Here is a 21,071-nt window from a genome sequence, read left to right on the forward strand (position 1 = left end):
ACACACCGATGCTTCTTAAACACGGTCTAGGACTATTCTATTGCAGCGGGGATGCCGAAGATAATCAGCTTCACCCGGTGTACTACGCCAGCTGGAAGACTGTTGGAGCTGAAAGAGAAGTATAGCAGCTACGAATTGGAAGTTCTAGCGGGGATCAGAGCTTTACGCAAATTTTCGCGTATATTTGCTAAATATCCCTTCCGGATTATAACGGATTGCCGAGCGTTTGTGCAGACCTATGTCGAAGAAAGAATGTGTCTGAGGATAGCTCCCGGGCACTACAACTTGAAGAATTCGATTATAATTAAAGCATCGAGCAGGCACAGCCATGCGTCATATATGCATTGAGTCGGAATCGGTGGAGTGTCTCACCATACACAGATGCAAAGTGCATGGTGGCTCAAATTAAACAAGCTCAGCGGACGACCCGGAATTACGAGAGAAGATCAAGTCGATGAAGACGGACGGTGACAAGGACTTTGTAATGTCCAACGAAGTATTATACAAACAATATGGTGGAGAACTTTTGTTTGGTCGTGCCTAAAGTCATGCAGAAGGAAGTCATCTGCAGGCACACGAAACGAGGCCATTTTGGATGGCGAAATACTGAACATCTGCTACAGCGTGAATATGGTTTCCTCAGATGCGATCCAAGGTACAGCAAGTTATGGCAACTGCATAAGTTGTCTGTTGGCAGAGAAGAAACGAGGAAAAGCTGAAGGTCTGTTACGGCCATTCCCCAAAGAGGATAGACCGCTTGATACCTACCCCATTGATCATCTAGGTCCAATCCATCCACGAAGAAGAGCTACGCTCACATATTTGTTGTAGTAGACGCGTTCACAAATTTGTTGGGTTATATCCTACAGATCCACGACGACAGATGAAGTAATCACCCGATTACGTAAGCAAGCTATAATTTTTGGAAATCCTAGGAGGATAATTTCAGATCGAGGAACGGCGTTCACATCGCATGCTTTCAAGAGTATTGCGAAGAAGAGAATTTAGAACGTAACCTGATTACGACGGGAGTTTCCACGCGCGAACGGTCAGGTCGAAAGATTGAATCAATCCATCAATTGTGAGATTTAAATTGACGATTACGAATTTAGAAACTTATAAGCACTTAGACAAGGTCAACAGTTTATGAACTCTCTTTAACCAATTATTATGACACTCAGCGATATTCAATCGGCAATCGCAACATAACCGTTTAAAAAGAATAACGACATTTCTGCTCCGTGCAACGGATTTCGCATATAGACTTGTGACACTATATTATAGTATGTAGGTGACATTTATACTTCTTGCGCTTAAGGACGTTCTCCGGTCCTTATACTAGAGAAAATCGATTTTCTTTAGATTTTCTTGAAACTGTGAATATACGTTAATTTAGGTGTGCTTTATGCGTGGTATAAATTTCAGTACCTCTTCCGGTATAAAAAATAAAGATACTGAGCCTCAAAGTTTCAACTTTTACTAATGAAAAGGTTTTATTAATTTAATTTTTTTTTTGAAACTTTGAGGCTCAGTATCTTTATTTTTTATACCGGAAGAGGTACTGAAATTAATTTAGGTGTGCTTTATGCGTGGTATAAATTTCAGTACCTCTTCCGGTATAAAAAATCAAGATACTGAGCCTCAAAGTTTCAACTTTTACTAATGAAAAGGTTTTCCAGGCCAAACGGTAAGAGATACGAGGTTGGTCAAAAGGACCAAAGTTGCTCCTCTCGTCGAGTTCTATAAGGAAAAAATGCCAAAATTAAAAAAAAATTAAATTAACAAATTTTTTTTGGTAAAAATTGAAACTTTGAGGCTCAGTATCTTGATTTTTTATACCGGAAGAGGTACTGAAATTTATACCACGCATAAAGCACACCTAAATTAACGTATATTCACAGTTTCAAGAAAATCGATTTTCTCTAGTATAAGGACCGGAGAACGTCCTTAACTCAAAATCAAAATTTTTTTGAGTTGTGACAGCATTCTTCTAAGGGTGGGATACGTCTTTTTATTGGAAATATATATATAGAAAGTTTACCACGTTCAGTTTCTCGTAGGCATACTGATCGTGAGGTCTCCTGTAGAGCGGGCTGTGGACATCAGCGAATCCGGCCCAATTGCCACGGAGATCATAAGACATCACGTGGATGGCATCGGTGAGTCTGCAATTATTAATTAATTAAATAAAGATTAAGAAAGTTATTAAATTATTATTAAATCCCTTGCATATTAATATTTATTGTGTCATATATTTCACATTTTATTTGTGCATAAATATTAGTTTACATTAATTGAATTAATCTAACATAATATTAATTTACAGAAGAGATACTCACTCGCACAATTCTGGTACGTGGTACCCTTCGTTAAGACGGAACGTGGCCATTGGCACCGCCATCGTGATCTCCCAGCCTTTGCCAACGTTATCGAACGCGGTCCTCAGCTCCTCGACAAAGTAGAAGAAGTTGTTCTTGTCGCTGAATTTGCCACCTCTGTCGCTAGCAGCCGGATATTCCCAATCAAGATCGAAGCCGTCGAACTTATACTTGTGCATGAATTCTGCCAGCGAAATCAGAAATTTTATTAAATCCTTTCATATTCAATTCGCGCGATCCACACTCCTAAGAGAGATATCGCATAAGGAAAAGTTTTCTTGAGTTTTTGCCTTTAAATTACATTTAAATATATATTAAACATAATAGATAGACCTTTCCATTGCACGCATCGATGTTTACTATCTATAATTACGCAAGGTTCTTAAATGTTACAGTAAAAGGCAAATCTTTTTCTTCCCAGTAATCCTATGAATAAAGCGTCATGCTCGAATTACGCTCACCGACGATGCTGCTGATTAGCGAGTCACGTCTGGCTTTCACGCTAACCATCGCGCTGTACTTTTTACCACCCTCGCCCCAACCACCAATCGCGACCAGGGTCTTTAGATGGGGATGCTTCTCTTTTAGAGCGACGAACTTGCTGAAGCCGCCTTTTTGGACGTCAACCTCCTCGTCGAGAACGAGTATTCCCCAGGTGACGTTACTCACGCCGATGAAAGAGTAAATGACATGCGTGCACATATCAGCGGGTATATCGTCGATGCCGTAGCTGCCTACATCCGGACGGTAGATAGCCCAGTTGCTAAAGTAACAGACCAACCTTGGGGCCTCTGTAAAATATACATCATATATATCATTTAAAGCGTCGCGTATCAATAAATTAATCGTTATCAGATTGCCTCGAATGTAATTATTTTTAATTTACCATCAATATTTTCCTTATTATCTTTACCTTTTCAAAATTGTACAAACACATATATAATATTTTTATAATATATTATTTTTAATATTTTTGATATTAATATATAATATATAATCTATTTTTATTATTCATAATATACATATAATAAATATATATAAATTATAGAAAAAAGACAAAAAAATAAGAATGAAAAGTTGCAAGGTCGTAATAATGTTCAGCCCATGTTTATCGCGATATTTTATAATAACGCGAATTTACTTTTCATGCAGTATAATTTTACTTTATCATCGCAAATAAAACGCACCAGCTGCTCCGTATGCCAGAAGCGCAAGGAACAAGGGCAGGGAAAACAACAGCTTTCCCATTGAGGACGTCATCTTGGAATCTGCAATTAAGAAGAGACAGAGAGAGAGAATTTAGCAAAATAATATTAAATATAAATAATCACAAGATAACAAACAATTTGCTACAAAAAAATGTATAATAAAATATTAGACTTATCGCGGGGATTGTCTTAAACTGTATTTCTGAATCTTTTTGGTTTCTTTGACTCTTTTCTCGTACACCATCAGCTTTAGGCGAATACGGTGTTACCTTTACGGTGCGTAGGTATATACACACGGCCGATCTCTTTATTATAATAAAATGTAAGCAAGCTCTATATTTTCTATTCTATAAGGAATCGCAGTGCATTCCGGGTCCCGTTACGATTTACTCGGCACTCGACGCGCTTCTGTACCGCGGCCGGTCGGCCGAGCGCTTCGTCCGGCCTTCGCGGAAACTTCTTGGAGCGTAAAGCGATCGATTTATTTTCGATGTGCCCGAGGGGAATGATCTATGAACGACCGGTTCTCCGATGAACGTTGACACCATCGTTGAAGCCTTCGCGCGGCTGTGTGTATCGCGACGATGATCGCCCGGCTCATCCGTGCATGAACGCGCGCGACTAATAGCGTTTTTCTTTGGCAGAACTGGTGCGCATTCAGGGCACATTAAAGCCGTCGTACACAAATCAACGTAAAGTGTATGTTTAATATAAACGGGTTAAGTCACGAAATCCTCAATATTCTTTATTGTACTATTTGGTAAAATATGTATTGAGTATTTTATCAGTCGAAATATTTGCATTTTACTTTAAATATTAGAGATTAAATCGGTATACAACGGCTTTAATGTGCACTTGAGTGCGCACTAGTTCTGCCAATGAAAAACGCTATAAAGAAACCATTCAAAACTTCATCCGGCGGGATCGTCTTCCCGCGATCGCGAAACCAGCGCGCGGCCTCGCGACAAGGACTCATCTTTATGCGAACGTGCGCATAAAAATGATATTTTTTTTTAACGGACTAACAAAAAAAGAAAATTATGTTATCGTGACGATGACTGCCGATTAACAGACAGCTTGGAATTTGGCGAATGTATGATATATTTTTAGCGCGAGTTACCTGAAAACCATCTCGGTCTATCGATTTATCCGCGATATAAAATGGTACTCGGATAAGCTTGATATTCCGACGCTTTATAAATGGCCGCGATTAAATTAATTTAATACGGAATCGATCGTACCGTGTGACACGTTCTGCTATTGCGAATATATGTATTCGTGCGCCTATTATAATACGTTACGGTCTGTTTTAATAGATGTTAGATAGACGTTAATGATGTCTAACTGTTAACAGCTGATTATATATTCAATTATGCCAGTCAGAACGAACCCATCGATCCGTCTTTGAATAGGATTAAACGAATAACGGATAACGGTTACACGTAAAAGTCCCGTATAATTGGATTATTCTATATTCTGCAATATATGACTATTAATACGAATTAAGGAACGAGATTCAAATTAAGAAAGACGTAAAACTGATGGTCCAATTCGAAGACGAGAAATCGATTGATCGCAACGTTAGCTTATTGAACTTACGCTCACGTTGAATCACAGTTCCCTCGCTCCGCAGCTGGATTTTCAATCCAGTATTGGAATTGGAGTTACAGTTTTGAGAGAAAAATAGAGAAAATCACGAGCTGCTTCATTCATTCGACCATACGATTTAGATGCTATTAAAGTCGGATATTCTAAACGAGATCTCCAATTTTCGTACGAAATCGCGATCCAATCGCGATCACCAATCACGTACTCGATCACGAGGTTCGAAGGAGTCGAAGGAAGAACGAAGGATTGCTTCCGAGGATTTCCCAGTACAATCTTCATCCGACATAGAGGAAACAGAATTACGGCCGCACAATAAAGTTTTGCGGCATTATAAAACGTACTCCGGGGGAAACCCTAGGTTTATCCCTGCATAAAATTGAGCGAGCGCTCGTGGCCGTTTCGTTCCCCACCACGTAAGAAAGGCAAACCGGAAGTCGCAGGCGGACGGCGATGCGGCATTCGCTCGCGTTTTATCAACAACTCATCGGAGAGCCTCCGCTTCCAAATAATTATGTAAAATGCACCGAGCTGTGTGCACGGGTTTATTTCGAGGAGCCCGGCGTTCGTTCGACGGACAGCCATCACGAATACCGGTGTTGCGGGTCTGTCCACGAACGTGATAAGTAGAATTAACGACCGAGACACCACGGTCGGCGAGACGATGGGGAAAACGAAGTGTTTTGAAGTTATAAAAATCCCCCGAAGTTGTTTTCCGCCTCTAGCTTCCCCTCTCTCCCCCTTTTCTCTAGGACAGGACCGGCGCGCCGAATAACGATCCGAATTTGGCGACGGGGGGGAACTGGGCCTCTCGGGAGAAATCAAAGACCGTCCTTCGGATTCTACGACCGCCGCGTGTCGAAATAAAGAAGCAGCGGGTAATGTCGCCAGCGGTGGTTAAAAATAAATGAAACGAACGAAAACGCACCGCATGCGGGAGCCTTCGCGTCCGCGCGACCGCCCGCGCCGCGATGGATCCTCGCCCGCGAATTAAGATGCGCGATGCGGAGCCGATTCTTGCGGAGACTCCTCTGTTCCGCTCGTTACACTTTGAATACTAACGCCAGTTGAGTCCACAAACGAGTTTCTCGGACGTAGGTACGTCGTACTGGTAAATGCCTTTGTCTCGTTTAACTATAAAGCTAATTGTAAGATGGTGCTGACCGATTTTAAAAAATTGCATTTGAAATTGCCCAAGTTGGCTCGAGTGTTAAATTTGTAATATCAAGTTATTATGAGTAAAATATACTTAGAGTCATTTCTAACCATTTTTACAGGTCGCCACTGCTCCTAATCAATACACTGAGAGAAAAGTATTTGGTATTCGCGACTATAATTGCATAGTAAAATAATTATAGTTGAGGTCCTTAATTTTATAGTTGTTATTGTTATAATATTAGTAAAAATAATCTTATATGCATAGATTTTTCAATTATGGTCATTTTCATCATATTTATAGTACGACTTATTATACAATATATAAATCACAGATTCTAGTATATAAAATCATGTTATGATTAAATAAATGCATGTTAAAACTATGACAACAATAATGTAGTATTAAGTCAGCTATAATTCGCATTATTAAAATAACTATAAAAATGTAATTGGCATTGAAAATAACTAAAAATTATAGTGAAATTATGGTAACTACAACAATTTTTTCTCTCAGTGTATGTTGTTAATTTAACTAAATCAATGGAGTTAAAATAATTCTACTTTGTGTTAAAATAATAAATTTCGACGCACATGGTAGTTAAAAATAAAAAAATTTTGTTTAACTTGAGGTAAATGATTTAAATTTCATCCTTTAATATTTAACAGATCCTTCGAGTAGCTGGTTTTTTTATCGACACCAATAATTTTAATGGTCAACTTTCAACTCTTTTACTGACAATGAAATATCAGGCGTTAGTTTTATCGCGCATTATTGAATGAAATACTATATTATTATAGATAAAATACACAATTGAAAATACTTGCAAAGAAATATTCTAAAAATATATTGCACATATGTATGCGCGCTTGTGTGTTATGTGTGATAGTAATATGAAAAAAAAACAAATTGTTTTAAAAACCATAGCATTTGATTGCATATCGTTATATCATATCTCATATTGATATATTGTACATTGTTTCTCGAACGAATATCTTTATACCGTCGATTTACACCGAGCGCGACGCGAGCGCGAAAAGAGCGGGATGTATAAAATGAATTGGAGAACAAAGACGAGGGTGACATTTGTATTCGAGTAATCGCGTGTTCATGGGATGACGATACGGGCGCTTTGCAGCAGCCTCTCATAGAGACGTCGTTAAGAGTATCCTCGCGTCCTGGCGATATCGCGCTGCTCGCTTTGCCAGTGCCGAGGTAACGGTTCGATCCGGCTTGGACGATGTTAATTAATGTTTTGTTATTCGATCACGTCTCTGCCCGCAGATCGGTAACGGTGATTCTCTTACGAAAATCTCGGAGTTTTCGTTTTAGTACGGTAATACTGGGCCCGCGCGGAGTTTCGTGCCTTATACGTCGGCACACCTTCGATCTGACCTTCGTTTCGGCTGTCGAAAAGGAAGCAAAGGAAACGTGGCAAGTTCCGCCTGTGCCTCGCGCGCGAAAGGCCCACATTAAAAATATCTGGAATGTCGGTGTAAAAAGAAAAGAAAACGAAGAGAGAGATTAATGTAAATAAAATCGAAACGTTGCGGGGTCGTCCTCGATGAAAAGTCATCGCTCGAGAATTCGCGACCGGTCGATTTGACCCGAAACGTTGCGGAGGAAGTATCGCCGATCCGCCTGAACTGATACAAAACGGTTGAGACGAAACGTTCAATGTAAATGACGAAAAAGAAAACACGAGACGAAAATTTCGTGGTGGCACGAGTGTTTCGGCACGTAGGTGCGACATAGGTGTTGACCTTCGTTTCGGTCTCGACAAAGGAGAGAGAAAGAAAAAGGAAATAATTAAAGAAAAGAGAGAAGACGGAGTGTGGACGCTCGGTAAGCTTACAATCTCGTGTCGACGATCCCGACGAGATTCTACTAGATTCGCGCGTCGGCACCGTCGGCGCTGACGATTTTTACGATATCGCTCACGAAGCCGTTATCGAGAACGGGATCCGCGGAACTTAATGGAGAGAGGCGACCGAAATGACAAATGCGAGGGCAAATCGTTTCTTAATGTCCGACGTATATAAACCCGTGGCGAAAATAAAATAATCGTGCAAAATAAATGTTGCGAATATTGTGTTTTCGTTTAAGCTATCAGTTTGAATAAAGAACAAAGACAAATTATCGTTTGACTTCTGAACTTCGACCATGATTTCACAAAATGTTGGATTATTTTATAATGGATTTCATAAATGTTGTACATTTTTAAGCGTATATAAGCAAAGCGTAACCTTTGTTACAAAAAATTTATATATTATATTTGCATTTAGCGTAAAAATAATCGGAGGTTACAGACATATCGATATATACACGTGTGACATTGTAATATAACGCGCAAAATAGAAAAAAGAAAATATCTCTCTGTATTTAAATGAGAAAAATATCTATCATAAATATATAAGATTGGCACATCAGATTGCGGGAAAATATCGTAAAAATTATCAATTGAGAAATGTGTTTCATTTTTAAACGGAAACAAGCAGATTATTGAGATAAATAAAAAATAAGTCTCCTAGAAATTATTGCGAATATTTCATCGTACGTCTCCGAACTCGCGATTCTTTTTACTAATTCAAACTTGACATTTTTTTTCACAGGAATATCGATAGAAGAATATACAAATTACATTTGACTCACTTTTACCGAACTCTATTGTTACGTTCCCACACTGAAGCACTCGCGCGCGCACACACATCACAGCATTCTTCACAACTTGTTATTCATTTATCGAAATCCATTATTTATCCATTCATTTATAAAAATCTTTATCTACAGAGCTTCGTCTGTATTGCATAAAGTCGGACTGTTATATCTTCAAAGAAGACAGCGCAATCTTGGAGTAATCAGCTGTCACGGAGCTGTGAGAAACTAATTGTAGACAGCATGGTATTTACTATTTAGATACTCGGGAAGGAAACCGGCCAACGAGTCGAAGCTCTCTCTGGCTTCGATTTTTTATTGTTTTTATCGATCGTTCCTACTATTAATAAGTAATTATGATGCTTAACAATGGAAATTACCGATACGCGAATACGATCCACTGACTAATCCAAGAATCAATCGCTCGTTAGCTCGTTACCGGTGACGCGTCAATTTTATGTGAGCTGTTCTGTTAGAAATTGCGGGAACGAAATTCTCGCGCGCGACGGTTCGAAGATACTGTTCGAAGATACGCAAAGGACGTTCGCAGAGACTCTCTGTAGAGAATACGGAGGATTCTCGTGAAAAAGAGCGGAGCAGAAGAGAAGGAGGACTCACCTGCGCGGCGGAGAGGTACCTCGGAAAAAGCGCGGACGAAGCCGCGGGCTTAAGCTCATATATACCCAGGTGGGCCTCATTAGAATTCAGATGCACGGGCCCCCGCACGATTGGCTGGTTCGTCGACCCTGTGCCTCCCGTTGACGTCCAGGAGCGCCGGCGACGATGACGACGACGATGACGAGGGACGAGATTGTGTCGCAGGACGATCGCGATCCATCATTCGCGTTCTCGCGAATTGGCGCGAACACAAAAGGGGAAAAAGTTTTCTTTCAATTTTTCAACAATGAACCTTGGCTTCCTCGACGTGTTGTCTAAATTTATATTAAATCCTCGAATCTTGATTTTATGAAACGCTCGTCATTTTATGAAGCATCGTGTATTTTTTTATTTTAATATTATTATGTATTTAATATAATATTGTATGATATCTTGTGTTATCAGTTGTGTTTCTCTAAAAAAGTTACTTCCATATAAATGTTAACATTTTTTTTAAGCACCCTGTATATTTATATTACAATAATAAATATTTTACATTTATTTTAATATTATTATATTATTTAAATATAACATTATATTTAAATATGAATAATATAAAGCATATATGAACTTTACGAAGCATTTGCAAATTTCCAAGTCCCAAAATGCTTGAAATTTGAAATATTTTAATGATTCTCGTAATAATGCGCCGTAATTTTAATTATTTTTATAATGATATAAAAAATATATTTTTCTATTAATGACGCTCGATCGTTTTATAGCGTTGCGAAGCTCGATCTTAATCAGGCGCAATCAAACAGGATTGGGCTTGGAATGCACCAATAAACCAGTGAATGCATATTTCAGATAAATTGGAGTAGCGCAATATATCACTAATTCAATAACATAATCCGTTTTATTTGACGCGTCATTGAGATGTCGTGACGTGTTATCGACATAGAGAACTTCACGTTTGACATTCAAATAAAGCTCTGTATTACGATGCGCGTTACTTTTACCAGCATTTATGGTGAGTTATCTTGATCAAACCTTGAATTTAAATTCTGAAAATAGGGAGTTTGCTTGAATTTCATGCGCACACAATAAAGAGCTATTTAATTATTTGTCATAAAAATAGTTTTCTTAGAATGAAATTTAAATTTAAATCAGAAGACAAATAAGAGAAAAACACCGATGTCAAAGTGAAAGATATAACATATAGAAAAGTAACTTTAATACAAACATAAATACAAATTACAGACGTTTCGGCCTTAAGGTTTAGATCTTCTTCGGTGTAACAATTAGAAATCTAGTTATAATCTTAAAATGAGTCGTCAACAACACATATATAATAGTTGATATCATGTTCTTTAAACCAGTGGTCAACCGCGAAGCTAATTAAAAAGATCAACTAATGGTATATCGTATATCATAAAATTGACTGCTGCCTTTTAAATAAAAGAAAAGAGACCAAAAACTAACTAACAAATTAGTCACTCGCAGGTGTTACATGATAAAGTGTAAGTAATTCACTCACCAAATAGTCAGCCTCGTAACAGTCACCAATATTTGTGTTTGATACGAGATAATACTTTTTGGTTGTAATCAGCGCACCGACTGAAGGCTTATAGACTCGATTACAAGGTGAAATGGATACAGACCAATTAGAGTCCCTCTAATCAGAGTCTGGTCATACGGTAGCAACTTTTGATTGGTTCGTCATTTCTTGGCAAAAGCAAGAGAAACGGAAAGAGGAAGAGATAGAAAAGAGACGAAGAAAGAGATGGAAAGAAAGAGAAGGCGATAGTGAATATATATCCTTCTCTCTCACAGAATTTTGCCAGAACTGTCAAGTTGGCCAGACTCGGATTAAAGGGACTCTAAGACCAATATCATGAAGCATCACATGTACAACGTAAAAAGGCTAGTCAAAAGACACGGTAGTGTCTCGCGATAAATATACGCGCAGAGCGAGACAGACCGTTATAGGTATATTTTTACGCGAACCGTCGAGTTGGGAGACCCTTAGATTACCGGATCTCAATAACAGCTGAACCGATCAAGTTCTAAATAGGCTTAATCGACAGCTTGGGTTTTTTATTTATATTCTAAAAGTATTTTTACTTTTTGTCTACGTGTCCTACGAGTGGAGAAATTGAGATGCAAAGTCCAAATAAAAACAAACAGAAGATGTCAGATATAGAAGTTTCTCAACAATCGGTGAATGATTATTACAAAGATCTAATGTATCCTCTTGTAGATTATAATGTCCATTATTTTGCCCATTTAATTTGTGTTTAGAAACCACAGAGTAGTCTCTAATATTTTTGCTGAGTTGACTGCGATGCTCCTTAATTCAAATTGTTTACTGGTCTAACCGACATAAGAAACATCACAAAATTAAGACAATAAAATACAACATTGCTATGAGCTATGAGTATCATGAAACAATTTGTCTTGATTTAATCAGGTAGCTAAGTTTATTTAAATCAACATATGAAGCGCGAAGGTTGAAATCTTTTGCTTTAACATCGGCGTTTTGCTCTTATATTTTCCTTATGATTTAAATTTAAATTTGATTGTATATACAGCGTATATATAGAGCGTTTTTCTTGTTCCAGTTTTCTTAAAAAATTTCTACATTTCACACTTTTTAAATTTGAGAACTATTGTCGCTTCGATGTCTTGCAGGGAAATTAAGGTAAAACGCCAAATGTGGCGTATGTGCGTGTAAAGTAATGCAAAGCTTTCAGCACCACGGATGTTAATAAGGAATAGAACAATTAATAATAAAGATATTAGCAAATTTAGGAACATTAATAAGGATATTAAAAAAGGCAGATGCACGTGTGCAATATAACGAAGCATTCATTCAATCGTTATTTCGCAAGGCCATCAAAGTGTCGCGTTATTGAAATAATCGAAAAGATGTTCTTCATAATCATCTGGCGCGTAATCAAACAGCGCGATGCAGCTGTTAATATACAGGACATCGGCGTGTCCAATTATTATTGCATAAAATTATGCGTGAGTGATCGCACTTTGATCGACGCAAATAAGTTAAGATTATCGAGATCCGAAATTCTAATCGCGAGCTCTAAAACCGCGAATCTGTTAAGGATGATCTCTGAATCTTATCTCTGCATATCCGTTAAACTTCAAAGTGCATAATTAACGAATCAATAACATCTAATTTAGGTTGATCAACGAAAAACACAAAAAGATCAATAAGGATCGACAATGCAGAAATTCTTCCGCGGTTGTTTGCGCACTCGATATTCGGGTGCTCCATTTGATTCGAGTTAAACGCAGGCGGGGCTAATATTGGCACAAGTGAAGTCGTTCCACAAAATATTATTTCGCGACTTATAATTACATCTGCTCTCTTATTGATAAAACGCTTTTTTGGCCTCTGTTACATCACCGATGCATAATTGATTTATACACAAGGTTGCAAAAGATCAAGCTAATTACATAGCGATTACTTAATAATTTATTAAAATAGAATGGGTTTACAATTTTGCGATTTTTACGACTCCCCTCATAACTTCTACCTTACGACTTGCCTCATACACAAATCGTCTCGATAAAAATGATAATTATGGTACAAAAATTGTGTGTGTATTATTACTTAAACTCATATACTCGCTAAAATTCGACCCTCCTGTGTAAAAATTGAAATCTTCGCAAATCTTTTACTCCAAGAAAAGAAAGAACGAAACGCGACAGTAATTCGCAGATTTTTTTCGCAGACCACCCCTGAGATCACGTAGATCGTCGATCCAGGATGTCTTGAGCAATCATCAGACGTCAATCACGGAAAAAACGGATCGAGGAATGATGAGAGACGAGAGTTTAAAAATATTCGACGTAAGTGACAGGTTTGCCGTCACTTTATAGATCCCACGAACGAGGGGACGTTCGATGACGCCGTTCGAGGATAGCACCCCGATACGTGATACTGGGAGCATCCCGGTGTCAATCATGGCTCGGAAAATCCTCGGAATTTCGGGGTGCGCGGCGCGCTCGATTTTTCCGCTAAAAAATTTACATGTCCGTTCACGCGAGGACGGAGAAGGATGGGGGTCAAGCCACGCATGGACGAAGAGTCTGTTTGTTTGTTTTTTTCACCTCTCTTGACTTCATATTCGAGAGCACGTATTTTTTTCTTTTTTTTTTACGTCAATCGTCGCGCATTGTTAACGTTTTGATTCGCGTTTCTTTTCCTTTTCTACACATTGTCTGCCAATAACGGCGGCAAGGAATCATCGCGGTTTTACATTCTTATAATCCCGTGTCGATTTGCGAGAAAAAAGAATGCACGAGACATAAACATTGGACAATATTAGAAAAACAAATCTAGATTCTTTTGTAAGGTTCTTATAAAAGAATAAGAATATTCTTATAATAATAGCTTTATTAAGTATAATAATATATAACTGTAGAGAATTAAAAAAAGAAACCGCGTGTCTACGATGAACAGAAACTGTCAACGAAAGTTTCGATAAGAAAACTTTGCGATTCTAAGGGAAGGTATTCGAAACAATGCTTCGTTAACAAACGCGCCGAGAGCAACGCCGATGACACAAATATGAAAACGAACGTGACGTGAGATGTATCGCATTAAACTTTCTCGATTAAGAACGAAGCGCTTCCGCGGGACGGAGTTTAAATGGCCGCTTCGTTCCAGTCCGGAAACATAATTTGTAATCGAGGGGGTGGGTAGGTGGCCGCTTTTCCCGATTATTGCGACGAGTTTTCGGGGCTGCTGGGCATCGTTATTATCGGATACGATGCGTATTTTACGGGGAGTTGGAAAAGCGACTGACGGGTCGACCTGTTCGCCTGCCTCTGGGTTTTCACTGCTTTTGAATGTGGGATGAATATCGGGCGCGCTCCGCGCCGCGAGTCGAGCATTATATCGCCTTCGCATTTACGAAGCTGTCACTGTCGGCTTGACGCCCACTCGTTATGAAAGGGGTATTATGTTTTAATAATGGACAGCATCGTGCGTCAAATTCATCCGGTCGAGTGAAAACGCGTAACATTTATTTTGTTCGACCAGTTTCGAATCGCATCGCCACGATACGCCGATGTACGTACGCGTACATCAACTATGAATATGCTGTCGGTATAGTTTCGCGATATTGAAGCATTCTTTTTTGAATACATTTTATATAGATATCAGAGATCATAGTTAGTACATATATATATATATATAATGATCTGTAATATTTTTATAATTTGTCTATATATAATATATAATCTCTATATTTATATATAATGTATTTAAAAAAAAAGTTTTAATATCGCGAAATTACCGACAGTATATTCATATATTTAATGTACGCGTACAATCTCATGATAAACTTAATATATAAAACTATACATATATTCATTGAAATTAGTATATAAAGCTACACACATGTTTATTGCAATACGCATTACAAATACACAAAATCTTATGAAATTTATTTATTTTGACAATTACAATATTTTGATAAATTACAATATTGGAATTCTTATATCCTATATTCCTACATAACCATCGCAAGATGTATCCTTCGGTCAACTGCGGCTGGGTCAGTTTTGACCAAAGAGTAATAAACAGAAGGGAATATATCGGTAGTGGGAGATAGGCAAATCGCGGACAAAAGTACGTCAGGCAGTCTTGAGCGTCACTTTTTTTGACGTTTATCAGCGCAAAAAATTGTAAATAAGTGTTAATTGTGAGATATAAGAGCATCATGGTGTACTACCAGCTACCAGGCCTGTGGTACAACAATAACAGCTCAAATTATGGAATAACGTTTCATCAGTTAATAATTAAAATCATTCAATATTGGCAGCCATCTTAAGCGTCTTCTCATACTGGAATATATAGTCATTTCCGTCCGCTTCGCTAACACTAAATGCTCCCTCCTGTTTCTCTTTATTACTCTTTGGTCTTGACTCATACTCTTTCAAAAAGTCGCTTTGCGTACAAATATAGTACATAAAATAGCAGGAAAAACCAGCAGTTTTCGAGTTTGATTTTTTACACTCTTGCGATATAAAAAAGGGATATACGAGTCAACTTCGAAGACTAATAAATACTAATAAATTCGAGGCAATAAAATAATAAACTACAAAAAGAGGCAGTCAAAATAAATAGATTACAAAATAATTTAATAAAGAAATAATTGAAATAATTGAAATAATTGAAAATACTTAATCGTAGAGAAAAGATACTGATAAGAAATCTAAATTTAATTTCTTAGCCAAAGCTTTTAGAACAAAGCTTTAGAGAGAAAGTTTTTTATCAGCTAAGATTCAAATATCAAATATGTATTCAGACTCATTTGAAATTACATTAGTAAAACATACAGATCGTCAAAAGTTGCAATTTAGATTTTTCAATACTTTTGAACAAGAGAATTATTCTTTGTAATAGTAAAGTGAAAATACAACAAAATTGTTGAAATATAAAACTGCTATCTTCCGCTACAGCTTTATAGACTTCCTTATGTGTAAAATCTTACAAGCAACCATTTTGCGTGGAAGTTAAGTACTCATTGTATTTCTTTTCCTGTGCTTGCTGTAACTTTTGCAGTTTCTTAAGTAAGCCTTTGCTAATTTCTTTACCTTCGGCATCATGCGTCGGCAATCCCTGCATAGAAATATAGAAAAAATACATGAAAAGAGAATATAAACTTAGATGTAATGTAAATTTTAAATATAATGTTATATGCGAGATTAGTAAGATGTTTACCTTATCGTCAAATTGGGAATATTTGTCTTTCTCTAATCTGAACATATCATTTGGCGATATTCTTTTCTGCGCTTCTTTCACCGCTGCCACAGCAGCAGCCTCTGTTTTTCTTTTTTCCTTTTCCAAGATTTTCTCGAGTTCTAATTTCTTTTTAATTTCTTTCTCCTTCAATAACTCTTCCCTGTTAACTAATTTTACTTTACAAGCGCCTTCATTACTGTCTTCTAATCGCACACCGACGTTCGGCAAAATATCATCGCGCAATCGATCGCACTCTTGCAAAATATCGTTTGCCTTCAAGGTTTTCGCGCAATTTCGAACTTTCTCTCGAAAATTTCCCAGAATTTCAAGATATGGCATAACAGTCTCTTCAACCTGATCATGAAATATACAAAAAATAGGTATATATATTATAATTACATTATTTTATTTCAAATTGCATTTTAAGATGTCTATATCTATGTAAATTTATTTCTTATTTCAAAATAAGCAGATAAGAAGTTAGGCGAGAATTGGAATACGTATGTTTCAAACGCGCAAAAAACCTCATCGAGGTTATCTGGAGAACATATTTCGATATCGTTCTTACATTTTTACTGACTGCCTCATCATCAATTGGAAATCCGATTGAGTCATACGAGGAAGAAATAGCCCCAAAAATGATAAACTTTTCAGTAATATACTTCGCAATAATCCTGAGAAGAATTTTATTTGGATTTTTACTTTGATTCATGTACACGTTGCAATTTGTCACGAGCTCCCGTATTAAATCGAGAACAGTCCTCGTATCGATATTGTCTGCAATAAATTTCTTTTTAGTGATACGCATCTAGATCTATCAATGATTAGGAAATAATTGAGATTTAAAGACTTACCGCATAATGCTTTATGTATAGCATCCTGTGCAAGAAGAAATTTCTTATTGAGTTCTACTTCGGAATTGAACAATTTAGGAAAACTGTTAATAGTAGTATTTGTCCCCAAACTTCTGATCCTACATTTTACATTTAAAAAGAATTCCTAGAAAAATCAAGTAATTTTATTTTTCAGATATATAATGTTCAAGATTGCAAATGCTCAAGATCATGAATGTTTTTGAATATTATTATTCTTTAATTTATCGATAGTGTCATTAGTCATAACGCAAGATGTAACACGATATTTATCGAGAGGATCGCCGCGGCGTATCAGTTTCACGTTCGCGTCTTCATATTAACCGTACTGTATCGATCTGCTCTTTGTAATTCGCCGACATGGTCTTTTTGATTATCGATTTTCTAAACGAAGATAACTGGCCACCGGCATCTTCGTCATTTTATTCCGCGAAGTTTTAAATCTATTATTTCATATGACTGTCGCTAAGGGCTCGTCACATCTCTGGCGCGTTCTTTGTCGATAGCGATTTCATTTAAGACGCCCGCGTTTTCGATTTTAACCAAATTCAAATTACGTTGTTTCTATATTACGTTGTTCTTTAATTCCGTTATTATTTTTGGTTTAAATAAAATGTTGTGTTATTTCATTGCTTCGGTGTCAATGGTCTCTCACCCACTTTTCCCCTCCTCATTCACACACACGCGACATTATAAACTCAAAAATATGTACACAATAAAAAGATTTTAAATATGCATCCTTTTAAATGCCTAATATCAAATCAAGATATTATACATATATAAAAATTGTATACTCACGTTAAGAAATTTTTCATACTGCACAGCCATATTCATAGTATTATCGCTATAATCTAAAGTATCTTTCCATGAATGCAGAAGGAAGGCAAGTCTGAGCTGCCTGCTCGAGTATTTCTTTAAAGCGTCCTGTATCGTCACAAAATTCTTTAGCGACTTTGACATTTTGCAGCCAGCTATAGTCAAGTGGCCAGAGTGCAAGAAATATCTGACCCAATGGGAGTTATCAAAATACGCTTCCGCTTGTGCGAGTTCATTATCATGATGGGGAAATTTAAGGTCCACCCCGCCTGTATGAATGTCTAAGCTTTCTCCGCAAATTGCGGACGCCATGACTGAGCATTCGATATGCCATCCTGGACGTCCTTTGCCCCAGGGACTGTCCCACCAGGGTTCACCGGCCTTTGAGCTTTTCCAGAGCGCAAAGTCTGTTACCGACTTCTTCTCAGAGAGCTTATCTGCCGTAATGCTTAAGTCACCTTAGTAAAGAAAAAAGAACATTAGTTAATTTAGTTCTAAAAAATTAATTTAGTTCTAAAAAAAACCAAACATGAAAGGTAACTCAAACTTACCTTCTCCCTCTTCCAAACTTGACGTATCGCCATATGCTTCTGGTACAAGCTTAGCATAAAAATGTTTCTCTTGTTTATCAAACTTGCTTACGTCAAAATATACTGATCCATTACTTTCATAAGCAAGTCCATTGCCTATTATTCGTTGTACAAACGCTATTATCTCAGGTATATATTCACTAACTCTCGTGAGCACGTTTGGTTTTAATACCTAAAAGATTTGTGGAAAAACAATAATATTAAAAACAAATTGTAAGTTTGTTTTAAAAACGAATAAAAACATTCTACATTTAAATCTTACATTTAAAGCATCCATATCTTTATGATATTCAGCTTCCCAATGCTGCGATAATTTATTAAATATGGAGTGTTCTGTGACTGTGCTACCTTTAATATCATCTAACCAATTGGCTAAGGGATCTCTAGCCTCTCTCAATAATGCCTGTATAAAAATTATTATTTACTTTGCATAAAACAATTTAAAAAAATAGATTCTACATCATATGTATCTTAAGTGAGACTTACTTCTTGAGACTCTGCAATCTTTTTTTCATCCTTCTCTTTCACCGCCTTCTGCAGATCTTCAATAGCTTTCGTTATTCTATCTAACATCTTCTCTAACATGCATTTTTTATCAGCGCAATTTGTAGTTTTTACAACATTCTCAAAATTAGTCATTACTTCTCTGATGTCATCTAATATTCCATTAAGGCTGTGATTTTCTTCCATGTACTTTTCGTACAAGTAATTCTGCCTTGCTCTTTTTATAATCTTATCATCTATATCAGTAATATTCATCACATATAAGACATCATATCTAAAATAGTCTGACATTACACGGCGTAGAATATCAAAAGATATATATGACCTATAAAAAAGAAATATACACATGAATATCTCATGCATACATCTAGAAAGCCACTTACTTGCATAATATTACGAAAGACAGAATATCAAAAAATATATAAAGTAAAACTGTTCCATAAACAACCGAAGGTTGGCAGCAGTCGGGAGAAAAAATCTATTGTATCAAATTGAGCATGACAGCAAAACAGGTGCTTGTCAAAAAAGATTGTATTTAGAAATACTGTTAATACCTTGCATGGCCCATATGCGACGCATCGTAAACAGTAGGTCCACAACTGTACCACAAAACGCGATTTCCAAACTGCGGGACAAACACTTCCTTTTCTTTCGTCAGACTGTTGTACAATCGCAGCACGGTGGCGTCCTTCCTATCTGGCAGATGCCATGCTGGTTGTGTCCTCTTTGCCATTTCTAATTCGAATGAAGCATCGTTTTTTCAATTAGAAGTATATTTTTTTCGCAACTCGTACAGGTTACCTGACGCATTTCTTTCAATAACCCGAGAGCAACAGGGTGCGCTTTCTCAAAATATTTAGAAAACCGATTAGAGTAAAAAAAATTTTTTTTAACATCGATTATTTATTAATTTATGATTTAATTTACCTTGCAAAGCAGCCTCTTAAAAATCGAGTCAAAGAGAACGTCGAGATTCGAAAAATCTACCCGAGTGGGAAACCGAGCCCGATATCTCACGTGTGTGACACACCGCGCACTCAGATCAGATGCGGTCAGGTATCTAGATGACGTTATCGGGAAGAAGGTATACATCAGCCGTGTGCTGCTATAAATAAAACGGAAGTCGCTGAACGGCGCACATGCGCATATGCGGACACAAAGGCTGCTTTCCAGCGAGAAAATCCAGTTCCAGAATAGACCTGCATCACGCAATTGGCTTGACCGTTGAATAGGGAATTTTAGAAATCTCACGAGTTTCTCTATTCGGCGGGTGGCGTTCACGTGGCGCTATTATTTTGGTAATACTTAAGGCCCAGTTCAACAGTGGCCAGTTAGCTTAACTAGTAGTTAACTTTCACTCTCTGTGTCTGAGCAGAATAGCTGACTTATAATTTCAAGACAGTGTTTTATGCTTTAAATCTTTGTTTTTAGCAACGCACAATACTGTCTTATGTCTCAAGTCTTAAACGAGTGTACAAAGTGTCAACATTGTAAGACTTGAGACATAAGACAGTATTGTGCGTTGCTAAAAACAAAGATTTAAAGCATAAAACACTGTCTTAAAATTATAAGTCAGCTATTCTGCTCAGGCCCTAACTAGTAGTTAACTTTCACTCTCTGTCTCTTTCTAACCTCAAAGGTTAGAAAGAGACGGAGAGTGAGAGTTAACTACTAGTTAAGCTAACTGGCCACTGTTGAACTGGGCCTAAGGAGAGCTCCCTCCTCGCCGATTTCGCTAAATTTAGGCTTAAGGTGCGATTTCACGATGACGCTCGACGCTGGATTCGAGCGTCAAATCTGGTCACGTGATTAGATTCAGCCAATCCAGTGGTTAGGTTATATTTCGCGTCCCTCTGAATCTAATCACGTGACCAGATTTGACGCTCGAATCCAGCGTCGAGCGTCATCGTGAAATCGC

General features: G+C 37.4%; 2 protein-coding genes across 3 annotated transcripts; both read right to left on the reverse strand.

Moving 5' to 3' along the window:
- Positions 1-499: 499 nt before the first annotated feature.
- Positions 500-9,710, reverse strand: LOC139779182 (endochitinase-like). The gene is made up of 6 exons (XM_071717450.1): positions 9,621-9,710; positions 3,566-3,646; positions 2,840-3,169; positions 2,340-2,562; positions 2,042-2,165; positions 500-808 (listed from the first exon to the last, which is right to left on the reverse strand). Exons 2-6 carry the CDS (start codon positions 3,636-3,638, stop codon positions 500-502), a joined length of 1,059 nt encoding a protein of 352 aa, XP_071573551.1. The 5' UTR covers positions 3,639-3,646; positions 9,621-9,710.
- Positions 9,711-15,059: 5,349 nt separating this feature from the next.
- LOC139779180 (cysteine--tRNA ligase, cytoplasmic-like) lies at positions 15,060-20,246 on the reverse strand. Of its 2 annotated transcripts, XM_071717447.1 has the most exons (10): positions 20,081-20,245; positions 19,708-19,888; positions 19,136-19,478; positions 18,912-19,052; positions 18,611-18,821; positions 18,042-18,517; positions 17,226-17,370; positions 16,940-17,148; positions 16,351-16,725; positions 15,060-16,248 (listed from the first exon to the last, which is right to left on the reverse strand). In XM_071717447.1, exons 2-10 carry the CDS (start codon positions 19,884-19,886, stop codon positions 16,117-16,119), a joined length of 2,211 nt encoding a protein of 736 aa, XP_071573548.1. In that variant the 5' UTR covers positions 19,887-19,888; positions 20,081-20,245; the 3' UTR covers positions 15,060-16,116. The 2 variants fall into 2 exon arrangements, with proteins under 2 accessions (XP_071573548.1, XP_071573549.1); XM_071717448.1 differs by having other exon boundaries at positions 19,708-20,246.
- Positions 20,247-21,071: the final 825 nt, after the last annotated feature.

Source organism: Temnothorax nylanderi, unplaced genomic scaffold (genome assembly GCF_030848795.1).
Source record: "Temnothorax nylanderi isolate EJ_2023f unplaced genomic scaffold, tnyl_v1.0 TNYL_tig0213_pilon, whole genome shotgun sequence".
Classification (NCBI taxonomy): domain Eukaryota; kingdom Metazoa; phylum Arthropoda; class Insecta; order Hymenoptera; family Formicidae; genus Temnothorax; species Temnothorax nylanderi.

What these genes read in the sequence shown, in the direction of transcription:
- LOC139779180 (XM_071717448.1), bottom strand. Translation starts at nt 19,886, where the DNA reads ATGGCAAAGAGGACACAACCAGCATGGCATCTGCCAGATAGGAAGGAC. An exon ending in AGATTGCAGAGTCTCAAGAA is followed by an intron (nt 19,053 to 19,135) that starts GTAAGTCTCACT and finishes ATTTTTATACAG; the next exon opens with GCATTATTGAGAGAGGCTAG. An exon ending in ATTCCCAATTTGACGATAAG is followed by an intron (nt 16,249 to 16,350) that starts GTAAACATCTTA and finishes ATTTCTATGCAG; the next exon opens with GGATTGCCGACGCATGATGC.
- LOC139779182 (XM_071717450.1), bottom strand. Translation starts at nt 3,638, where the DNA reads ATGACGTCCTCAATGGGAAAGCTGTTGTTTTCCCTGCCCTTGTTCCTT. An exon ending in CACGTACCAGAATTGTGCGA is followed by an intron (nt 2,166 to 2,339) that starts GTGAGTATCTCT and finishes TAATAATTGCAG; the next exon opens with ACTCACCGATGCCATCCACG. An exon ending in CCTACGAGAAACTGAACGTG is followed by an intron (nt 809 to 2,041) that starts GTAAACTTTCTA and finishes ATGTGAGCGTAG; the next exon opens with CTCTTCTTCGTGGATGGATT.